The sequence below is a fragment of the Heliangelus exortis genome, chromosome 18, assembly GCF_036169615.1.
Source record: "Heliangelus exortis chromosome 18, bHelExo1.hap1, whole genome shotgun sequence".
Classification (NCBI taxonomy): domain Eukaryota; kingdom Metazoa; phylum Chordata; class Aves; order Apodiformes; family Trochilidae; genus Heliangelus; species Heliangelus exortis.
In genome coordinates this window covers 1366753-1388233 of record NC_092439.1, presented here as the reverse complement: position 1 = coordinate 1388233, position 21481 = coordinate 1366753, and the positions used below count along the sequence as shown (strand labels likewise).

At 44.6% G+C, this 21481-nt stretch overlaps 2 protein-coding genes across 14 annotated transcripts in view; both read left to right on the top strand.

Annotated features, from left to right (window-relative positions):
• The window catches only part of TMEM216 (transmembrane protein 216), a 112305-nt gene extending 101563 nt beyond the window's left edge, over positions 1-10742 (top strand). The window contains exon 5 of the mRNA XM_071761843.1: positions 10726-10742. Within this exon, the coding sequence (XP_071617944.1) occupies positions 10726-10729 (4 nt within the window). The 3' untranslated portion in view covers positions 10730-10742. The remainder of the gene's footprint in view (positions 1-10725) is intronic.
• Positions 1-21481, top strand: part of DAGLA (diacylglycerol lipase alpha) — a 79766-nt gene that overhangs the window by 9340 nt on the left and 48945 nt on the right. For 6 of the 13 annotated variants that reach the window (XR_011729410.1, XR_011729409.1, XM_071761825.1 and 3 more), the window contains exon 1: positions 3776-3924. The exons of 1 other annotated variant lie outside the window; for it this stretch is intronic. The gene's annotated coding sequence lies outside the window, so the exon portion shown is untranslated. Of the gene's footprint in view, positions 1-3747; positions 3925-16301; positions 16513-17848; positions 18071-18154; positions 18268-19415; positions 20344-21481 lie in introns of those variants that run through there. 6 more of the 13 variants (XM_071761826.1, XM_071761817.1, XM_071761823.1 and 3 more) reach the window with 5 other exon arrangements.

The following is a 21481-nucleotide window of genomic DNA, read 5'->3' as shown; positions in this document are numbered from 1 at the left end:
TTTTTATTTTTTATTTTTATTTTTATTTTTAATTAATTTTTAACTTTTAACTTTTAACTTTTAACTTTTAACTTTTAACTTTTAACTTTTAACTTTTAATTTTTAATTTTTATTTTTTAATTTTTATTTTTTAATTTTTATTTTTTAATTTTTGTTTTTTGTTTTTTGTTTTTTGTTTTTTGTTTTTTGTTTTTTGTTTTTTGTTTTTTGTTTTTTGTTTTTTGTTTTTTGTTTTTTGTTTTTTGTTTTTTGTTTTTTGTTTTTTGTTTTTTATTTTTTATTTTTTATTTTAATTTTAATTTTCATTTTTATTTTTATTTTCATTTTTTATTTTTAATTTTTAATTTTTATTTTCATTTATTTTAATTTTATTTTTATTTTTATTTTTATTTTTATTTTTATTTTTATTTTTATTTTTATTTTTATTTTTATTTTTATTTTTATTTTTATTTTTATTTTTATTTTTATTTTTATTTTTATTTTTATTTTTATTTTTATTTTTATTTTTATTTTATTTTTTATTTTTTAATTTTTAATTTTTAATTTTTATTATTTTTAATTATATTTTTATTTTTTATTTTTATTTTTAGTTTTTTATTTTTTTATTTTTTAATTTTCCATTTTTTAATTTTTTAATTTTTAATTTTTCATTTTTAATTTTTATTTTTTCATTTTTATTTTTTATTTTTTCATTTTTCATTTCTCATTTTCCATTTTTCCATTTTTCCCTTTTTATACATATATTTTTTTTTAAATTTTTAATATATTTCTAAAAATTATCATCATCATCATTTTCTACAAAACCAGGAGACTTCCCAACCCAAAACTTCACAGGCCTTGCTGAGCGAGAGGGATTTATCCAGGAGGGAGAGGACAAGAGGGCTGGAGGATGGTGGCAAATCGGGCTGTGCTTTGGTGGAGATCTTTGTAGAGCAGGGACGACTGTTGAAACCTGACCTTTTTTTTTGGAAAAATCAAGGATTATTCCAGGATCCCCAGAGCATTCCTGGGCTCTTGTCTTGGCTGGAAAAATCCTTGAGTTTCAGTGAGCAGCAAGAGAACTCCAGCAAAAAGTTATTTAATTTTATTTAATGTTCCTCTTCGGCACCGAGGGCTGTTTTACCAGTGAGAAATTTCTGGGCTTGAAGAGTCACAGCTTGGGTACTGCTGGAAAATGTCCTCGGGAAGAGGGAAGGAGGGAGGGAAAGTGTTGGATTTATAGCAAATTTTTTGAGGCTTGGCTGCCAGACTCAGATCTGGCACAAATTTAGAAAAGCAGCTGGAGGATGGGTTTGTGCTCGGAATCATCAGCAGGAAAAGCTGGGCTGAATTACCGAATGCAACCTGGGGGGAAAAAAAAAAAAAATTTAATTAAAAAAACCCAAAACCGATGATTTCTAGGCTTTCTGTCAAGGCCGAGGCCTGTCTAGGCCTTTGCGCACACGTGTGTGTTCACGCCGTGAAAAAAGGGACCCCCCCAGAGCTGCTCTGCCCAGTTTGGACCAGTGAGTTCCCAGTTCTGAACTGGGATGCTGCCAGTCATCGTGGATGGATAAATTGGGATAAATTGGAGGGATAAATTGGGATAAATTGGAGGGATAAATTGGAGCCCCTGAACCCCCAAACCACGCCAAGCAGCTCCTGACTGGCACGAGGCACCCCGGGTGCTTTCAGGGGGGGTTGGTGCCCACCAGGGATAAATCCCCTTTCCTGGGGTGTCCTGAAAAGGGATGCTGGAATCCTGCTGCTTCCCTAAAATTGATAAAAAAGGGGGGAAAATCCCAAAAGTGGGGTGGGGAGCAGAGCAGAGCATCCAGGGGCCCCCCAGAGCTCGTCCTGGTGGCTGGAGGAGCAGCAGAAGGGCCCCATTTATGGTGTGTGTGTGGATTTTTAATTTTTTTAACTTTTTTTTAATTTTTTTTTTAATTTTTTGCGGACCTGCTGAGGCACAGGAGGAGCTTCATTAGCCTGGCAGTGGTTTTTAGTTAAGGTCTGAGGGGTGCTGCTCATCTGCAGAGCTGCAGCAGCTGGTCCTGCTGTGGGGGCATCAGGATGCTGTTCCTGGCTGGGAGAGAGAGGGAGGGGAGAGGGGGAAAAGGCACAAAACCCAACCCGGGACAGCTGGGGGGTTCTTGGGGTTTTTTTTTTGTGGGTGGGGATGGCAGCTGGGGGCTCTTCCTATGTCATATATTATATATTATTATATTATAATATATATATAAAATATATATATAATATATATAAATATATATTATATATATAAAATATATATAAAATATATATTATATATTATTATACATATTATTATATATTATATATATCATATTATTATATATTATTATATATTATTATGTTATATAGTATATATATGTTGTATATTATATATCATACATTATATATATTATTATCTATTATTATATATTATATATTATTACATATTATATATTTTATTGTACATTATACATTATACATTATATATGATATGATATATGATATATGATATTATATACAATATCTATTAAATATTACATATTACATATTATATACTATATAATATATAGTATATATAATAAATAATAAATTATTTATTATATAAATAGTATATTATTTATATAATAAATAATGAATTATTTATTATATAAATAGTATATTATTATATATTATCTATAATAATATATTATTTATCTATTATCTAGTATCTATTATCTAGTACCTATTATCTATATCTATTATATATAATAAATAATATATTATTTATTATACATAGTATATTACTATATACTATATATAATATATTATTTTCTATTATCTATTACCTATTATCTTTTATCTATTATCTATTATCTATTACATATTATGCTATAATATTTATATTATATAATATATATTATATAATATATATTTTTATTTATTATTATATAAATTTTTTAAATTCATTTATTATTATATAAAAATTTATTATTATATAAAATTTATTATTCTTAATTATTATTATATAATATATATTTTTTTTTATCCCTTTTTTGGGGCTGGGGTTGCCCAGTGGGATGGGACTGGGGGAAAGCAGAGCCCTGGCTGGGTGGGCTGGGGGTCCATAGGTGAAGTTCCCACTGTTCTGGGGGGGCTTTGCGGGGAAAAATTATTATATTTCAAGCCCAGTGATGGAAAAATCCATTTTTATCCCTTTTTTTGGAGCTGGGGGTGCCCAGTGGGATGGGACTGGGGGAAAGCAGAGCCCTGGCTGGGGGGGGGGGGTCTTTGGGGAGGTTCCCACTGTGCTGGGGGGTCCTTTGGAGGGAAAGGGGGTTGGGAAGGGTGAGGTTCCACCCATTTCCCTCCTGATTTTCCTGCTCTGTCCCCAGGCCCAGGGGGGATGGTGCTGAGGGGGTGGGGGTCGGGGTGGGGGGTGCGTGGGGTGCGTGGGGTGCGTGGGGTGGGGGTCTCCAGCTCCAAGGGCCCAGGCCGTGCCCTGGGCTGGCAGTGGGTGTCTTGAGGAGTCCTGGGGTAGGCTGGGGGTCACCCCAGAAGTTTGGGCGAGTGGGGCCGGGACAGCGCTTGCCAACCCACCCCCCACCCCCCCACTCCCCGCAACCCGCGACCCCCCCGAACCCCCCCAAACTCAGCGGGTGGCTCCGAGCCGCCAGGGGGCGCTGCTGCCTCGGTACCGCCAGGGGGCGCCGCCGCCGCCGCGTCCTCCTCCGCTTTCCCCACTCCCTCGCTCCCCAGCCCCTGGCTCCAGCCGTCGCCATGGTGACCGCTGGGTGCGTAGCGGCCCTTACGAAGCTGACGCAGTGGGCGGCCCGGTAGGGGCGGGGGCGGCCCCTGCACGGGCGGAGGCGGCGTTAGAGAATCGGGGGGTCCGCAGGGCCCCCGGGATGGAGGCGGCGGCCCTGGGCCTGGGTCCCTGGCGGCGGCGACTGAGAGGTGAGGGGAGACGGGGGGGGGACAGCTGGGTCACCCCCACCCTTGGCGGGGAGGCCTCGGTGAGGGGCTGGCAGCCCCCGCCTCACCGGTCGGGGCCTTTCCCGAAGGAGGAGGAGGAGGAGGATGCGGCAGGTGCGGGGAGCTCTGAGGGGGTGATGGCGGTGGGGAGGGCCGGGGGTGCTGTCCCCTCGTCCCGGAGGTGTCCCCGGCTCTGGGAGAGGGGGGGTGACTCCTGTAGGAGCTGATGCTTTCCCTTCCTCCCCCAAAAATTTTTTTTGGTGGGGCCTGGGAGGTTGGGAAGCCCTGGGGGACCCCCCAAAAACCAGACCCAGGGTGGGAGAGGGGGGGAAGTGGTGCTGAGGGTGCAAGGAGAAGCCGGGGGGGTGTAAAGGGGGGGGTGTCCCATGGGTTCTGTCTCCAGGCCTTTCTTACTTCCCTGCAGGGCCCTGGGTCTGGAAGGTTTTAGGTGGCACTAAAAAAAAAAATAAAAAAAGTATTTCAGTGCCATGGAGCTGCCCCAGGGGGTGGTGAAAAATGTAGTAAAAAAATGAAGTAAATAAATGAATCAATCGGTCTCCAGTGAGGGTGAGAGGGAGCTGGAGGTTGGTAAAAGGAAAGGATTTCTGTGGTGTCTGACCTGGGCTGGGTCCAGGTGGTTCAGCCAGAATTCCTGCTGGAATTCCCAGACAGGGAATTGGGACCTCCTGGTGTGTTTGGGTTGTCCCATGGGGATGGAGGGATGGGAAGTGGTGCTGGGTGGGGTGGCACTTCCAGCCACCTCCAGAGTGGGTGCCAAATATTCAGCTCCTGGGATGCTGGGGTGGTTGTAAAGTGTGCTCTGAAAGCAGCAAATCTCTGTTGGAGGGGTTAAAGGGACTGGTTCTGGGGGAAAATAATCTCTGTAGTGGTGGGAAGGGGATTTAAAAAAACCCCAAAACCTTTGTGTTACCTGGGGAGGGGCTGCTCTGTCCTGCAGCCTCCTCATTTTCTACTTGAAGAGGGAGAAAGTGTCTGAGCTGGTGTGGTCAGGCTGAAGAGTTTTGAAAATAGTCGTGGTTGGGAGATAATGAAATTGGAGGAAGTGGCTTTTGTAAAGAGGCTTTAACCTCCTGGTCCTGTGCCATTGGCTTCTCTGAAACCTGGAGCTCAGGGTCTGTGCTGCCCAGGAGGTTTGCTGGGGACTGGGGAGGAATATCTCTTTTGGAAGCTTTTCTAAAGAGGGTGAAGTTATTGCTTGTCCTAGGTGTTAGCTTTCTGGGTCATAAAAGTTCCACTGGCTTCTTGAAGGTGCTGATTAAGTGAGGGCTGAGCCCAGGGGATGTGAATCAGTCTGGAGGGGAAAACCTGGTCAATAATGCATAGAGCCTGGAGCTTCTGTAACTGAAACCCTGCAGGAAGAAGTAGGGCAAGGGTTCCCCTTTCAAATCCACGTTTTAATAAACTGAAAGATTTGGGAGGCTGCATTTGGGAGGCTTCTTTGCCCAGGTGGCCAAGAAGGCCAATGGCATCCTGGGCTGGCTCAGGAACAGCGTGGCCAGCAGGTCCAGGGAAGGGATTCTGCCCCTGTGCTCAGCCCTGGGGAGGCCACAGCTTGAGTCCTGTGTCCAGTTCTGGGCCCCTCAGCTCAGGAAGGAGATTGAGGTGCTGGAGCAGGTCCAGAGAAGAGCAAGGAGGCTGGGAAGGGATCCAGCAGAATTCCTGTGAGGAAGGGCTGAGGGAGCTGGGGGTGTTGAGGCTGGAGAAGAGGAGGCTCAGGGGAGACCTCATCACTCTCTACAACTCCCTGAAAGGAGGTTGGAGAGTTGGGATGATCCCAAGGGGATGAGGTTCAACATTCCAAGTGCCAGGTCCCGAATTTTGGCCACAACAACCCCATGGGGAGCTCCATGGGGCACAGAGTGGCAGAGAGGGACCTGGAAGGTGCCCATGAGCCAGCAGTGTGCCCAGGTGGCCAAGAGTCCCAATGGAATCCTGGATGAGGAAGAGTGTGGCCAGCAGGCCCAGGGAAGGGATTCTGCCTCTGGGGAGGCCACAGCTTGAGTCCTGTGTCCAGTTCTGGGCCCCTCAGCTCAGGAAGGAGATTGAGGTGCTGGAGCAGGTCCAGAGAAGAGCAAGGAGGCTGGGAAGGGATCCAGCACAAGTCCTGTGAGGAAGGGCTGAGGGAGCTGGGGGTGTTGAGGCTGGAGAAGAGGAGGCTCAGGGGAGACCTCATCACTCTCTACAACTCCCTGAAAGGAGGTTGGAGCCAGGGGGGGGTTGGGCAGATATCAGTGGGACAAGAGGGCATGGACTAAAGAATTTTTTCCTAATATCCAACCCAAACCTCCCCTGGCAGAGCTGAAGCTCTGCCAGGGGAGGTTTGGGTTGGATATTAGGAAAGAATTCTTTGCAGAGAGGGTGATCAGACCTTGGAATGGGCTGCCCAGGGAGGGGGTGGATTCTCCATCCCTGGAGGTTTTTAAGAAGGGGCTGAAGGTGGCACTGAGTGCTCTGGGGTGGTTGTGGATTAAAGGCTGGAGTTGATGCTCTCAGAGGTCATTTCCAAGCTGGATAATTCTGGGATTCTGTCTCCCAGAATTTTCCCTGGGGAGGAAGGGAAATCACTCTCTCCAACTCCCTGAAAGGAGGTTGGAGCCAGGGGGGCGTTGGGCTCTTTTCCCAGGCAACTCTCAGCAAGACAAGAGGGCACAAGAGGTCTCAAGTTGTGCCAGGGGAGGTTTAGGTTGGAGATGAGAAAGAATTTCCTTATGGAGAGGGTGATCAGACCTTGGAATGGGCTGCCCAGGGAAGGGGTGGATTCTCCATCCCTGGAGATATTTCAAAAGAGCCTGGATGTGGCACTCAGTGCCATGGGCTGGGAACCACGGGGGGAGTGGAGCAAGGGTTGGACTTGATGAGCTCTGAGGTCCCTTCCAACCCAGCCCTTTCTATGATTCTCTGATTTCTGTTGGTTTACAGGAAAATTGACTCCTAGGACAGAGTCAAAAATGACTGGAGCTGGCACTGAGCTGTGAAACCAGGGCTGCTCAGGGCTCCACTTGTAACTTCTGACTGCAGTGTGCAAAATGAAAAATTCCAAGGGGTCAGAGAGAGAGGGATTCCTCCAGTTTCCTGGCAGCTCAGTCACTGCTGGGAAATGGGCAGTGGGAAAAGGAAACTTTGCTGTGCCCCCCCAGTCCTCTTCTGGAGTCCTAGAAAGAAAAGTTGTGCAACTGCATGGGCTGAGTGGTTCAAATTGGGAGTTGTGCTGCTCCAGGGCAACGAGGGAGGTGAAAATTCTCCTTCCAAAGCCAGTTATATTCATAAAAACCTAGGGAATTGCAATCCACCAAAATTAGTCAGTGGGTTTCATAAAAAAAAAAAATATGAATGAGACCTCAGACTGTTTGACAGCCTTGGGAAGGCTCCATGCTCAGTGTGTTTGTGTTGTGCTGAGTTTTGGGGGAGCAGTTTTCCTTCTTATGAGATGCTGTCAGGGTTCCCATGAAGAAAATGCAAGGGTTCCCCTTTCAAATCCACGTTTTAATAAAGAAAAAGATTTGGGAGGCTGCATTTCTGTTGGTTTGCAGGAAAATTGACTCCTAGGACAGAGTCAGAAATGACTGGAGCTGGCACTGAGCTGTGAAACCAGGGCTGCTCAGGGCTCCACTTGTGACTTCTGACTGCAGTGTGCAAAATGAAAAATTCCAAGGGGTCACAGAGAGAGGGATTCCTCCAGTTTCCTGGCAGCTCAGTCACTGCTGGGAAATGGGCAGTGGGAAAAGGAAACTTTGCTGTGCCCCCCCAGTCCTCTTCTGGAGTCCTAGAAAGAAAAGTTGTGCAACTGCATGGGCTGAGTGGTTCAAATTGGGAGTTGTGCTGCTCCAGGGCAACGAGGGAGGTGAAAATTCTCCTTCCAAAGCCAGTTATATTCATAAAAACCTAGGGAATTGCAATCCACCAAAATTAGTCAGTGGGTTTCATAAAAAAAAAAAATATGAATGAGACCTCAGACTGTTTGACAGCCTTGGGAAGGCTCCATGCTCAGTGTGTTTGTGTTGTGCTGAGTTTTGGGGGAGCAGTTTTCCTTCTTATGAGATGCTGTCAGGGTTCCCATGAAGAAAATGCAAGGGTTCCCCTTTCAAATCCACGTTTTAATAAAGAAAAAGATTTGGGAGGCTGCATTTCTGTTGGTTTGCAGGAAAATTGACTCCTAGGACAGAGTCAGAAATGACTGGAGCTGACACTGAGCTGTGAAACCAGGGCTGCTCAGGGCTCCACTTGTGACTTCTGACTGCAGTGTGCAAAATGAAAAATTCCAAGGGGTCAGAGAGAGAGGGATTCCTCCAGTTTCCTGGCAACTCAATCACTGCTGGGAAATGGGCAGTGGGAAAAGGAAACTTTGCTGTGCCCCCCCAGTCCTCTTCTGGAGTCCTAGAAAGAAAAGTTGTGCAGCTGCATGGGCTGAGTGGTTCAAATTGGGAGTTGTGCTGCTCCAGGGCAACGAGGGAGGTGAAAATTCTCCTTCCAAAGCCAGTTATATTCCTAAAAACCTAGGGAATTGCAATCCACCAAAATTAGTCAGTGGGTTTCATAAAAAAAAAAAATATGAATGAGACCTCAGACTGTTTGACAGCCTTGGGAAGGCTCCATGCTCAGTGTGTTTGTGTTGTGCTGAGTTTTGGGGGAGCAGTTTTTCTTCTTATGAAATGCTGTCAGGGTTCCCATGGAGAAAATATGACTTAAAAAATAAATTTCCTTTGTACTTAAGTGTCCAGACAAGCTCCTGGACCTCGGGTGGGAATTTAAATGTCCCATTCCTTGTGCTCTGTCTGCCTGGGTTTGTTCCAAAGCAGCAGAGGTTTTGATGTGTCCCTTAAACACTGCCTAAATCTAACCAGCAACTGGAGTTAGAAACTTGCAAACCCTCTGGCTGCCCTCTGAGAGCCTTGCATGGTTTTCTCAGCCCCACCTGTCTTTGCTTCCCTCTTGGAAACCAGTTTGGAATTCCCTGGGGGATCCCAGCTGGGAGTTGCCTGGTAATCCCTGAGGAGCTGGGGGATGAGACCTTCAGTCCTGAGGGGCTGGAAATACAGATGTTCAGGGGTGTTTTCCAGTGTACAACCAGGCAGAGGGGTGTTGCCCTTCAGCTTGGAATAGATTTTGGGTTAGCTCATCAAAACTGGGTCACTTTTGTTCCTGAGCTACAAAAAAAAAAAAATGGTATGGATCTGCAAAGAAGTTTTCTGCACTTCTTCCAAGGCTCTGTCACTTGGAAAACTCTGCTTAAAGCAAGATAAATAGTAATTATCTTGATTTTTTTTTTTTTTTTTGAGCCCCTTCCAGGCAAATAGGAGGAAATAGGAGAGTGGTACCACTTGGGAGTGTGGTGGTTGGTACCCTGCTCAGCTTTGGGCAGGTAACAGGCTGGGAGCCTTTGAGTCATTTACAATTTCTTCATCCTCTTTGCAGCAAGCAAAAATGAACTTGTGAGTCTGTTCTGTCTTCAGACAAGGGGCAAGATGCTTGAGGCTTTTTCCTTGGGCAGCAAAGTTTTCTTCCTCCCCCTTGAAGAAGAGGAGTTTGCCTGCAGCCTCTGAGAAAACAACATGCTCCCCAAATTTTCTGCTTTCCTCTTAGGCAGGAGGACTCCTCAGTCACAGCTCACCACTCTCTCTGATCCTGACAGATCCAGCAGCTGAATAAGTACATCCTGAGCTGGATTCAGTTTGAGGAAGTTCCAGTTAAAGAGGCAGCAAGTGAGCTGCTCAGAAGAGGGCAAACTCTTCTCATCTGCTTTTGGAGAGCTGCAGGGCTGGAGGTTTCTTAGAGAGCTGGGGGAAAGGAGTTGATGAAAGTGCCCTTTGTGCTCTCAGGAGCGTGACAAATGGACTCTCTGGGGATCTCTGGGAGGTTGATTCTTGCTGGAATAGATTTTTTTTTTATTATTTTTTTTTTTTTCCTGAGCGAATCAGACTCTCAGCTTGGAGGCAGCTTGCCCTGCTGTGGTTTTCTTCTGCACTGTCCTCACCTGGTGCTGCTCATCTCAGTGTTAATTCTGCCAGAGCAAACCTGTTCCTGGGGATGGGATTCCCTGGGATGCTTCTAGTGAGAACCCCTCTGCTTTCAAGCTCTCACTTCAGGGATTTCTAAAGAGAAATGAGAAGAAAAATCTTGCAGGGCTGCCAGGTGAGCTGTCTGTCCAGACTGGAACTTTTAAGACAGAAGAAACTGCAGTGATTTTTCCCAGTTTTGATAAGAAATGGAAAAGCTTGCCCCTTGAAAAACTAAAATCAAGTTCCTAGGTATTTTAAAAGCAAAAAAATAGCTTGGGAGGTGCTGATCTACTCCCAGGGCACAGAAATAGACTCTGGAATCTGCTCCATGTTGGTGCTGCTTGCTACATCTCCAATAATATGATTTTTTTTTTTTTTAATCTGCAGCAGCAGCCATTGTTTTACCTTTAATTCTGACCTGGGAGATGCTGAGCACTCTTACTCTGCTTCCTTCTTTGGGGACATGAATTAAAGTCATGGTGCCTGGCACCTTGATTTTCATTAAAAAACTAAGAATATGTTAGAATGTTCCCCAAACTGGTCTGGTTTTATAAAAACATACCTAAAATACTGTGGAATATTTAATTATTTGAAGCATCCTTCCAGGCTTTAAGGGATGATAAGGATGCATGGGAAAACTGATGGGTTTGGGTTCTAGAAGCAGCACAGAGGGAAAGTGGAATATCCTAATATCAAATGCAGGCAAAATTTGGGTTAAATTCAAAGGATAACTTTGCTGTAGCTTGTTGATGATTTTAAATAATAGGTAGAATTCCTACTGAGCTTTAGAAACAATGTTCCCTCCATCTTCAATCATTTTTCTTCACCTTTTTTATCCTTTTTCTCTCCTCCTTCCACTGAGAGGGATGCAGGTCCTTTACCTCATACACTGGATTTCTTTGAAAAGATGTCAAGCTGCAAGATTAAACTAAAAAGGCTGCTGATTATTTTCCTCTTCCTTGCAGCAAGAGTAGAAAATCTGCAAGGCAAGCAGAGACTACTTGACTAATAAGGAGTTTTTTTTTTTTTTTATGGGCTCTTAACCCCCCATCTTCCAGTCTCTGCTTTTATCCAGGTGTTTGTTTCATGGACTCCTGCAGACCCCTGGAAGTCCTTCTGCCTTCTCCTTTCCTTCAGGTTGGTTACAGACATCTAGAATGGGGTGAGAAATCATTGGTTTGAGTTCTGTCCAAGTGATGAAATCAGCAGTGATTAAATCTGCTCCTGGTTCTTGAGCCTTCCTTGGGTGTGAAACTAAAACTCCAAGCAATGTCTTTGACCTTCCTAAGAATTTCCCCTGGAAGACAGGATACAAGGTGCAATCTGGAGGCTGAAAAACAACCATTTTTTTTCTTCTGATCTTTTAGTTTTAGTTCTGTCCAGGTGATGAAATCAGCAGTGATTAAATCTGCTCCTGGTTCTTGTGCCTGCCTTGGGTGTGAAACTAAAACTCCAAGCAATGTCTTTGACCTTCCTTAGAATTTCCCCTGGAAAACAGGATACAAGGTACAATCTGGAGGCTGAAAAACAACCATTTTTTTCCTCCTGATCTTTTAGTTTTAGTTCTGTCCAAGTGATGAAATCAGCAGTGATTAAATCTGCTCCTGGTTCTTGAGCCTTCCTTGGGTGTGAAACTAAAACTCCAAGCAATGTCTTTGTTCTTCCTAAGAATTTCCCCTGGAAAACAGGACACAAGGTGCAATCTGGAGGCTGAAAAACAACCATTTTTTTTCTTCTAAGCTTTTAGTTTTAGTTCTGTCCAAGTGATGAAATCAGGAACTGCTCTGCTCCTGGTTCTTGTTCCTGCCTTGGGTGTGAAACTAAAACTCCAAGCAATGTCTTTGACCTTCCTAAGAATTTCCCCTGGAAAACAGGATACAAGGTACAATCTGGAGGCTGAAAAACAACCATTTTTTTTTTCTTCTGATCTTTCCATTTCATCAGTCAGAGGTTCTGTTCCTGTTCCCTGAGGAAGCTAAGGAGAGAAATTGGCTTCCATGGAGCTGTTTAACCTGTTTTGTTTCCATCCCTTTCTGGCCAGCTCAGCAGCAAGTTGGGGATGAAAAGTCCTCTCCTAACACATCCCTGCTGGGGGGCAGTGTGGGACTCCCAGCTTGGGGTGGCCTTTGGGCCTCAGTTTCCCTCTTTTCTCAACTTTCAGAAGAAGTTTGGGCCCTGAGGAAGGTGTGAATCCTGCAGGGGCTCTGTGTCAGAACCTCTGGTTCTTTTGGGACACTGGCATCCTAAAGATGGGAACAAGCACTGAGGATCCTTTCCAGGGGTTTCTTCTCCCCTGGTGGGACAGGTCTTTGGGACACTTTGGTGCTCTGTGACACAGGAGGTGGGAAGATTGGCTTGGAGCATCTAAGTAATGAGTCTCATTCTAAATGAGCTTGTAATTATTTGTTGAGTGAATCCAGTTACTTGCTGATGCTGAAACTGATGCTCTCCTCTTCTTGGGAAGACATGGGAAGGTAATTTTAAACTGTGGTGATGGTTACAAGGGGTAATTAGCTAATAGGTAAATATGAGAAGGCTCTCTTAAGCAAATAGGTGCTCTAAGCATTTGCCATGGTATTTTTTTCCCTTTATGATTTATTTTATTTATTATTATTATTTATTTTATTCCCTTTATGATTCCCTTTGTGATTTATTACTCTAAAGTTATGATTTTCAGCACAGACCTGAGAGATCCTGAGTTTAGATCCAGGCAGGCTTCTAAGCACTGAGGCCTTTTCTGAAGAGCAGCAAATGTGTAACTAAAATGGAGAATCCCTTAGGCCACCTTAACTAAAACTGAACTGGATAATAAGGAGAAATTGAGGACCTGGCTGTTACAGAAAATACAGGAAATTTTGCAGGAAATACACCAGAAATGGTGAGGCTGGGATGAAAAAAATAAGAAGCTCCAGTTCCCTTCAGGTGGGTTTTGCTGCTGTTAAAAGCTGGAATTGACCCAATCTGCATCTTTTAGAGAGAAGAACAGAAATTAATATTATGTTATGTCATGGCTTGTCTTTTCAGCACAGACCTGAGTAATGTTTTTGCCTGTGTTTACAGCCAGAGCCCCAGCCTTGATATATTTTTGGAACCTAGATTCCAGCTTCAAAGTCTGAGCTTCTGGAGGCTTTGTCTTTTCCCCCGTGTGATCTGCCAAATGATCTTGCAAATTTGTGCTGTTCTCTCTGGTGGGAAATTAACTGTTTCACCTCCCATGAAAGCAAAACAAGTCAGGTGCTGCTTTGCATTTGCAGCATCTGAGCCAGCTTGTGGCTGCCTGAAGAAAGGGAATTAATTCTACCTTCTGGAGCTGTCCTGCATTTCTTGGTTCTGTCAGGACCCCTTAAAAGGGTTTGTTGTAATATTTCTACCTAGTGCTGGCTGGTAACTTGCCTTGGTGCCTAGCTTGGCTTTATTAATGTCCAAAAATAAATATTTTTGCTTTTTGGAACTACAACCCAGATGTTTGAAGCTTCAGGTGTGAGCAGCAGTTCCTGAAGTGCAGTCAGGTGAAGGCCAAGTGGTTCTGCAGCAGGAAGGAGATCACTTTGTGTTCTCAAGGGAACAAAACCCTTTGAAAAAATGAAGTTCAAGAACTTCAGCCTCTCAAACCCTCTGGAAAGGGCAGAATTTCTCTAGCCCAGTGCTCTGCCTCTTGTTCAGGGCATCCCTCTGAAGACCAGGCTGCTTTTGATGTGAAAGACTCTGGGTGCCTGCTTTACCTCTCCACCAGATTTAACCTTGCAGACTACAGCATCCTTTTTGTGTCTGTGTTCTGCTTCAGTTGTTTGTCACCCTCTCCATGGCTTCCCAGCATCCATGAATTCCAGCAGCTTCCCTAAATGGGAGCATTCAGATAGGAACCTCTGGAGTTTTGCCTTGGGGAAGGGGGGATGTGCCCATCATCCCCTCTCAGAGGATGTAAAAAAAAAAAAAATAAAAAAAAGTTCCCATTTAATCTGCTGAATGATGGAAAAGTCACCTCCTTAAAAAGAAAATGAAGCAGATTTTTCAATGAAGAAGCAGGGATTTGCTTCCTGTGTAGTGGACACTTTTTCTCCCTGGAATAGGATGGGGAATAATGAGATTTCTGTGAGAGCTTTTCTGCTGGGGGGTTGCTCTTCCCCTCACCTTTGTCATTTGCAGATTTTTTTTCTAGCAGAGAAAAGAAGCTGCTCTTTCTTTTCCAGTCTTCCTTCCGAGCTTAATATGGGGCTAAAACTATTTGGCAGATAAATAATGAGGGATAGGAAGTGAGAGATGCCTTTCCCAAGATGTTCTATAACAGGAAAGAGTGGAGCCTTCCTGAACCTTCAGTGACATCAGAGGAGCCCAGGGCAAAACCCTTTTCCATAATTGTGGGGTTAAAACTTCATTCTGCAGGAAGCCAGGGCCTTTTTTGCTCCAGAAGCCCCTCTCTATTTCATGCTTATTCTTGGTGTTCAATACTTTGGTTTGGGAAAACTGCCTTTTTTTTTCTTTTAGCCTCGTTAATTATTACTATTATTTTTCAACACAAAGCACATGCTTTCTTCCAGATCTGAAAGCAAACTCTTTTTAAATCCCTCAGGGGCCATAATTAAATTTCACTCCATAGAAAACAGGGACAACCACAAATTCAGTATTGTCTTTGGTGCTTCCAAATGTTCCAAGCCTGGAAGAGCCTCAGATAATCATTACTTACATCTAACTCCTTAGTTTGCTTATTTTATAGGCCCCCAACTTCTCTGCTGGTGGGGAAGGGAATTTCTGAGGGTGGAGGAATTAATTTGGGTGGTTTTGGAGGTGGGAACCATGTAGGATGCTGCAGAAAATGCTGGTTCTGAGAATGGGTGGCTGAGTAAGTGTGGTGCAGCTGAAGTGCCTCCTGGCAACCTGCTGGGAAAAGTTAAGGATTTGGGTGCAATATCTGGGTCTGGGAAGTGCCCAGGATGTTGGATTTGCCCCAGGGAATTTCGGGCAGAAAATCCCCTGTGAGGTGGGCAGCAGGGATTTGGGGAGCAAAGGCAGGAATCTGGGGAAGTTCTCTAGGATGCAGGTTGGAGGGAGGGATGTGTGTTCAGCCCATGTGCTGCTGAGGCTGAGGAAATGCCCCAACTCCACCCCTGCCCTTTGCAGGGTGAGGAACTGACATTTTGGCCTTGGTTTTACTGATTCCTGGGGTGTTCATTCCCTGGAGAAAAAGCCTCTGCTGAGGAATTCTTGAGGTCTGCTGCATCTGACCTTTATTGTTTGGGACGTGCAATGCCTGATTTGTGCTGAGTTATCTTGAGCAGGTCCTTGAGGGGATGAGATCACCACAGAAATTGTGATTTTTAATTTTTTTTTTTTTTTTTTTTTTTCTTCAACTGAGAGTGATAAAGAGCAGAGGAATCCAGCCTGTTATTTATCTGGTGGATTTTCACCTCCTTCTTCTCCTGTGCTGTTGGGTGTCTGGACCTGCTGGTGGAGGGGCTGGGGAAGGTTAAATGGCTGTTTGCAGACAGTAGGCATTAAAATAAAAATAAATTGATGAAGTGGCCAGCAGCAGGGACAAAAAAAAAAAGGAAATGAGCCACTGAACTCTGGCACAATGTGAACTGAAAGCTTGGGAGGGACTTCTGTGTTTTAGGATCCACTGGAGAAGTCAGAGGGGTGAAGCAGCAGATCTCTGCTTTTAAGGACTCTGAACCCTTCCAAATCCATCTGAAGTTGAGAGAAAGGAAGGGAATTGCCTGTGTTTCTCCTCTGCAGTGAGTAGGCACACTGGTACACAATGTTTTGAGTACTTTTTCAAGTTCTGTGACAGCTGCTCTGGATGTGCAGGGGGCTTCTGGCAGCTCCTCTGAGCTGAGCTGCTTGGGAAGGCTGAGGAAGAGGATGGAGCTGCTCCAGGAAAATGGGAATCTCTCCATCACTGAGGATTTGGGAGAGAGCTACCTGAGTTAATTATTCTGTTGAAACAAGGATGAAGGATCAGGATGAGGGATCAGTCAGTGTCCCTTATCCTGGGACAAGCTGCTTTTCTCATCTTCTGGTTAATTCTTTTGTTAGAAACAACAAAAAAAGCCTTGCAAGTGGGATAATAAATGTGGTTTTTTAATTGTAGAGAACAGCAAGAGACAGCTCTTGTCTTGCTTCCCACTTGGAGGTGTTTACAAGGCCTCTCACTTGCATGGTCATGGCACTAGACAAGACTTGGGGGGTTTTTTGGGGGGAAGAGGAAAATAAGTTTCAACTCAAAGGGAAGGAATCCCACTGGTTCCTGTTAGTGTAGCTGCAGATCTTCTGCAGGATGTGTCACTGCTCTGGGTATTGTGCCCATGAAATGAAAGCCTTTGGAGTGCAAAAGCATGAAAGGGTGTGGTTAAAGCAATCAGGAACCATTTCACTTCAATTTGCCTGATTTATGATGTGAATATCTCAACTCTAACGTGGATTTGTTTTGCAAAGCAGTGGACTGTAAGTTACCTGGGGGGAAGCCAGAACACTCCCTCTTGAGCTAGCATGGGAAAACCCAGCTCTGGAGCCTCTCTGGTGCAGACCACAAGGATTAAACATTCCCAAAGAAAGAGTAAGTTGAGCTTTCAGTTCTTCCAGCAGGCTCCGTTTCAGTGGTTTGTTTTCTTTATGTTAATATTTGAGGAAGTCTTTTGGAGGGGGGAGTGTGAGCAAACTTCTTTTTCATAGAATCATAGAATTGGCTGGGTTGGAAGGGACCTCAGAGATCATCAAGTCCCTCTCTCTGGGCTGTTCTGAAATGCCAGAGGGTGGGATTCAGGAACTCCTGGTTGTCCAAGCCTGGAGAAGCAGGAGATCCTGTTCCCAGAAAATGTGTTTATACCTTTCCTTCTGTTTGAGATGGGATCTGCTGGTGTTTGCTCAACTGCTTTGCACCTGCCTGCTGCCTCTCTGCAGGGATTTTCCAAGAATTGGCTTTTCAGCACAGAGTTTTTGTTTAAACTCTGGATTTTGGAGGAGAAAAGGTGGTGGATTCCAATTAGGAGAGACAAAAAGGGAGGGAGATGATTATCCAGGACTCTCTGCCCCTCAGGATGGTGTGGCTGCTGCTCCCTTTTTGTAGAAGAGATAAGAAAAGTGTTTCTTTTCTTCAAGCTTGCATCATCTTCTTGCTGCAGAAGAGCTCCCAAGACTTCATTAGCTATTTCCACTATTGGAAAAGGAGAGATGAAGTTGGAAGCAGTTGTGGTTCTTGTGTTCCTATGGGAACAGATAGAAGATGCAGGGGCTTGAATTCTCAACTACAAGGGGATTTGTCAAGAAAGGTGGGAAAAAGATTTGATTTCTGACTTGAGTGGGAAACTAATACTCCTCCTTTCCCTGCCTGGCTCCTGCCTGCAAGTTTTTCTCTGCTGAAGAGAGGCCAGGATTCTGTGCAGTGTCTTCAAGACAAAATGCTTCACTGCCCCATGGCCACAGAGTTAATTACAAGGAGATCCAGGAGTCCACCCTGCTGCTTTTTCCCTGCTTTTTCCAGCATTCTGTGCTCTTGCTGAATGCAGAAAGGCTGCAAAAAGCCCACCCCAGAGCTTTGGTCCCTGCTTGTGGGGCAGGGTTAGGAGCTCACTCAGAATGACCATGCCAGACAAAATTCTTTGTGAATCCACCCTTATTTAAAGGAGAGAAAACCTTCAGAGGGCACAGACTGGTTGGATTCTGCTGTGCCCAGTTGCAGGCTGCTGGTGAAAGGGAGGATTTTGCCCAGCCCTGTCTAGGACAGCTCTTCCTGGGGAGCTTGGCCAACATGTTCTCCTTGTTCAGGAAGGTTGGGTGGTGTCAGTCATGGTGCATCAAGGAAATCAGCTGCATTTATGAGACCTGAGAGGAGCTGCAGTCCCAAAGTTAGGTTGCCCTCTCTCTGTAAGCTGAAAAGGAAGTGGCAACAAGAAAGGAGTTGGATGAGTGGAGAGGTTTGTTTTCTGAGTGTCTTGTTTCAGCTAAATTCAGTGGAAAGCAGACACCTGCCTAAGGGTGGTGCCTTGTTGGCTTTTGGATGAGTGTTCTTCCTGGTCACCAGCAAAAGAAATTTGGTGGATCTGCCACTTTGGCACAGTAGCTAAAGGCTCATGGGGAAAAAAAGGGGGGACTGGCCTTAAAATGGAGCTTGTGAGGTGAGTAAACCCCATTGTTTTGCCCATACCTCTTCAGAAGGACTTCCCTTTGATGTTCTTAAATATACAGAACTTTTTGTTCAGCCCTTTAACTCTTCCAAAGTCAACACAACGTGGCCAGTGAGCAAAAGTAGGACTGTGACTCCCATCTGAGCAGGAGGTGTGGTGTGGCTGAGACTGCTAGGGGTGCTTTGGTGGTGAGTACTCCTGGTTGTGATGAAAAGAGGTGCTGGGGACTTGTCTGAAGCACTGGAGCTTTTCTCTTTGGGAGTTTCCAGGGCCACTTCTGCCACTGGAGCCCCACAGTTATGGGGAGCACATCTGGGGGCTCCTGCTTGGAGGTCACTGTCTCTTATTTACTTTTATTTTATCAGGGGAATTGTTATCAAGTCTTCCCCTAAAACTGTGGGGTTTCAATCAGTTGGTAGCTGGCCATTAAATACCAATATTCTTGGTCCTTCAGCTTCACTGTGCTCAGTGCAAATCGTGGAGTTTCTTCATCATCCTCATGTTTTCTGTGTTCCCAACGTTTGAATGAAGATGATGTGCCTGAAAGTTTTAGGGCTTCATGTAAAGAATAATACTTTGTATTATTTGTATAATTCTTTGTAGCCTTTTTACTGAGGGCACTTAGTGAAGACTCAGAACTCTTCAGAGAACATAATTTCAGCTTCCTTGTGGAGGAGGAAAAGCCCACCCAAAAGAAGAGGTTGTTGGGTTTGTTTTTTTTTTAAGTTTTCTGGTCTTGTCTGCAAAAATCCACGGTTTATCTCAATTTTCCCGAAAACAGGGGTGTCAAAAAGTTGCAGGCACTTGAAAAAAAAATTGCCTGTGTGTTTCTGGTGCAGGGGGGTGGACAACACAAAGGTCACTGCAGCCCTTGCTGGCATCTGGAGCAGGAACATGATGCCTGCTTGCTGTCAGCTGAGGGAGGGGTGTTAAAGTGGCAGGCTGTACTCATTCTGCCTTCCAACTTTTCCCCCCTTCCCAGTCTCCTCTTTGCTCTTTTACTTCTGGATTCTTTGGCTCCCATCCTGACGATGCTTTTGGGTTCTAAATGTTGGGTTTTTTTTTTTTCAACTGACAGGGTCAGAAAAGGAGTTGGTGCTGTGCAGGGCGAGGGTGGGATTTGAGTCCCCCCACTTGCCATTGTGCCTCTGTGCTCCTCTGTGTGTAGGTGAGCTTGTAAGCCCAGAAACTAACACATTTCAGGGACCAGATTGTCTCTCTGCCTCTGCCCTGCTTCTTTCATGTACAGCCTGGAAGGTTCTTCACTGGTGGAAATGTAGAATTTTATTATAATTTTTTTTTTTTAATTTTGCTGGTGTATTAGGGTAAAGCATAGGGAGAGGAGGAGGGAGAGAGGGAAGGAGGCATGCGTGGGCTGCTGGTGTTGCAATTTAAAACCTACTCGTGGAAAAGGAGTGGGGTCATTCTTGTGTCCTTTGTATAATTTTTCTTTTTCCAGATGAACTTCAGCCTGGTAGCTGGAACACCTTTAAAGTTTCAGTGGTGCCAGGAGAGAACATTGAACCGACGGTGAATTATTTATAGTGTCATGCTGCCAGTATTCTTATTTCCTTACTCCACGGTGACATTCTGCCAGTATTCTTACTTCCTTGCTCCAGAGTGATCATTTTTTTGCCTCTTGGTATCATTTGTTCAGCTGAAGTAGGATCCTGCCTGCTGGTGCTTGCTCTTCACACTGATCCTGGCTGTGCCTGAGTGCAGTGGAGGGAGGGAGAAGCCTGTGGACAGGAATTTTTTCCAGTTTAAAGAATGCTCAAACTCATCACGTGTTAGGCAAGTGGATGCTGGAGCAGACTGTGCTTTCTGGGTCTGCCTTCTCTGCTCTTTTCCTCTTTGCAGTGAAAATAAAAATCAGAAATGATCTGTGCAGATGGGTTGGATGCTGCGTGTCCTGAGATGCACACACAGACAGGTTCTTCATGGGAGTGACAGCAGCACTGATCTGTAGATAGCAGAATTCTTCATTATCTTGCTTCCAGCAGTAACCTAATCACCACCAGGTTCTGCTAATGAATTCCCTGCCCAGCTCTGTATTTCCAGCAGAAATTTCCTTTTGTCCTCCACCTCTTGACGTCTCCCCCAGCGCTCCCAGTTCGGAGGAAGGAATGCAGGAAACTGGGCTTGACTGGTGGCCAGCTCCAGAGAAAAAAGGCTGGAGAGGGGTTCTTGACCAAGCGTGGATTCCTGAGGTCATCAGAACCTGAATGGCAGGGGTTAGAGGCACAGAGTTTTCCCTGGAAAAGGTGTGTTGCCTGGGGAGTGTGGGAAAGACAAACGCCGTGAAGCTTTGTGAGCAATTCCTTGGCATCTCAGTGCACTTGTCATGTGCTCTGTCACTGAGCACTTGGGAAAATCCCCTTCTCCAAGAGTCTGGGATTAGAGTCATAGTTTGGAAAAGAACAGGAGCCATCTGACGTGGCTCTGCTGGAGCTTTGTGTCCTTGCAAAGTGTTGCACGCACAGACTGGGATCTGCAGAGAGATCCTGAGGGCTCCCCAGGGCAGTCTGCAAGGTCCAGGCAGAGTTCAAGTTGAGCAAAACATCTCTGTGAGAATGCAGCCTTGATTCCTCTGTTTCCTTTTTCCAAAAGGGCTGAAAACACTTTCCCATATTGCCCAGGAAAGAACTGTAGGAAATCTCAGCTTGAATGTTTGTGCCCACGGTGAGAATTTAAGTGGCTGCAGGAAGAAATTGAGGAAAATAGCTCAGGAGTGAGGTACAAAAGAGCTCAGACCCAGGCTAGGCTTGTGCCTGATATTTAGGTGCTTGATTATGCCTTAATCAGTTGGGTTAATTGCAATATAATATTACTCTGAGGCCTTTGAGCTCTAATCAAGGATGAGGATCTGCATCACATATTGAAAAAGAGATTTTTTTTTTTTTTTTTTTTTTTGCAGGCTTTGAAAATTCACTTGCAAGAACAATAAATTAGTTACCAAGCCCCAGATCTTGTGCTTGTGATCTCTTCCAAAATTATTATATTTCACCAAGGGCTGTTTGAGGCATTTACTTCTGAAACCCAGTTGAAAAGCTTCAAATGAATGGACCCTTCATGGTTAATCGTAATATAATTTCAGGAGAAGGGAAAAAAATTCCTCACCTAGACAAATCCTGCAGAAAGCATTGCCACAAAAGCACTACATTTAATTATAGGGATAATGATGCAGTGCCTACAGCATAAGAGGAAAAGTTCTTTTTCTCCTAAGAGCCTAAAACTGTGTTGGCTCAGAGCCTGTCACTTGTCCTGGAGTATATCTGAATAAACAGCTTTTTTTTTTTTTTTTTTTTTTTTTCATTTAATCCTGTTTGGATTATAAGTTCAAGTGTGAAGATTCATCTAGCATTTGAAAATCTTAGCTGCTAGCCTAGAGGAAAGGTGACT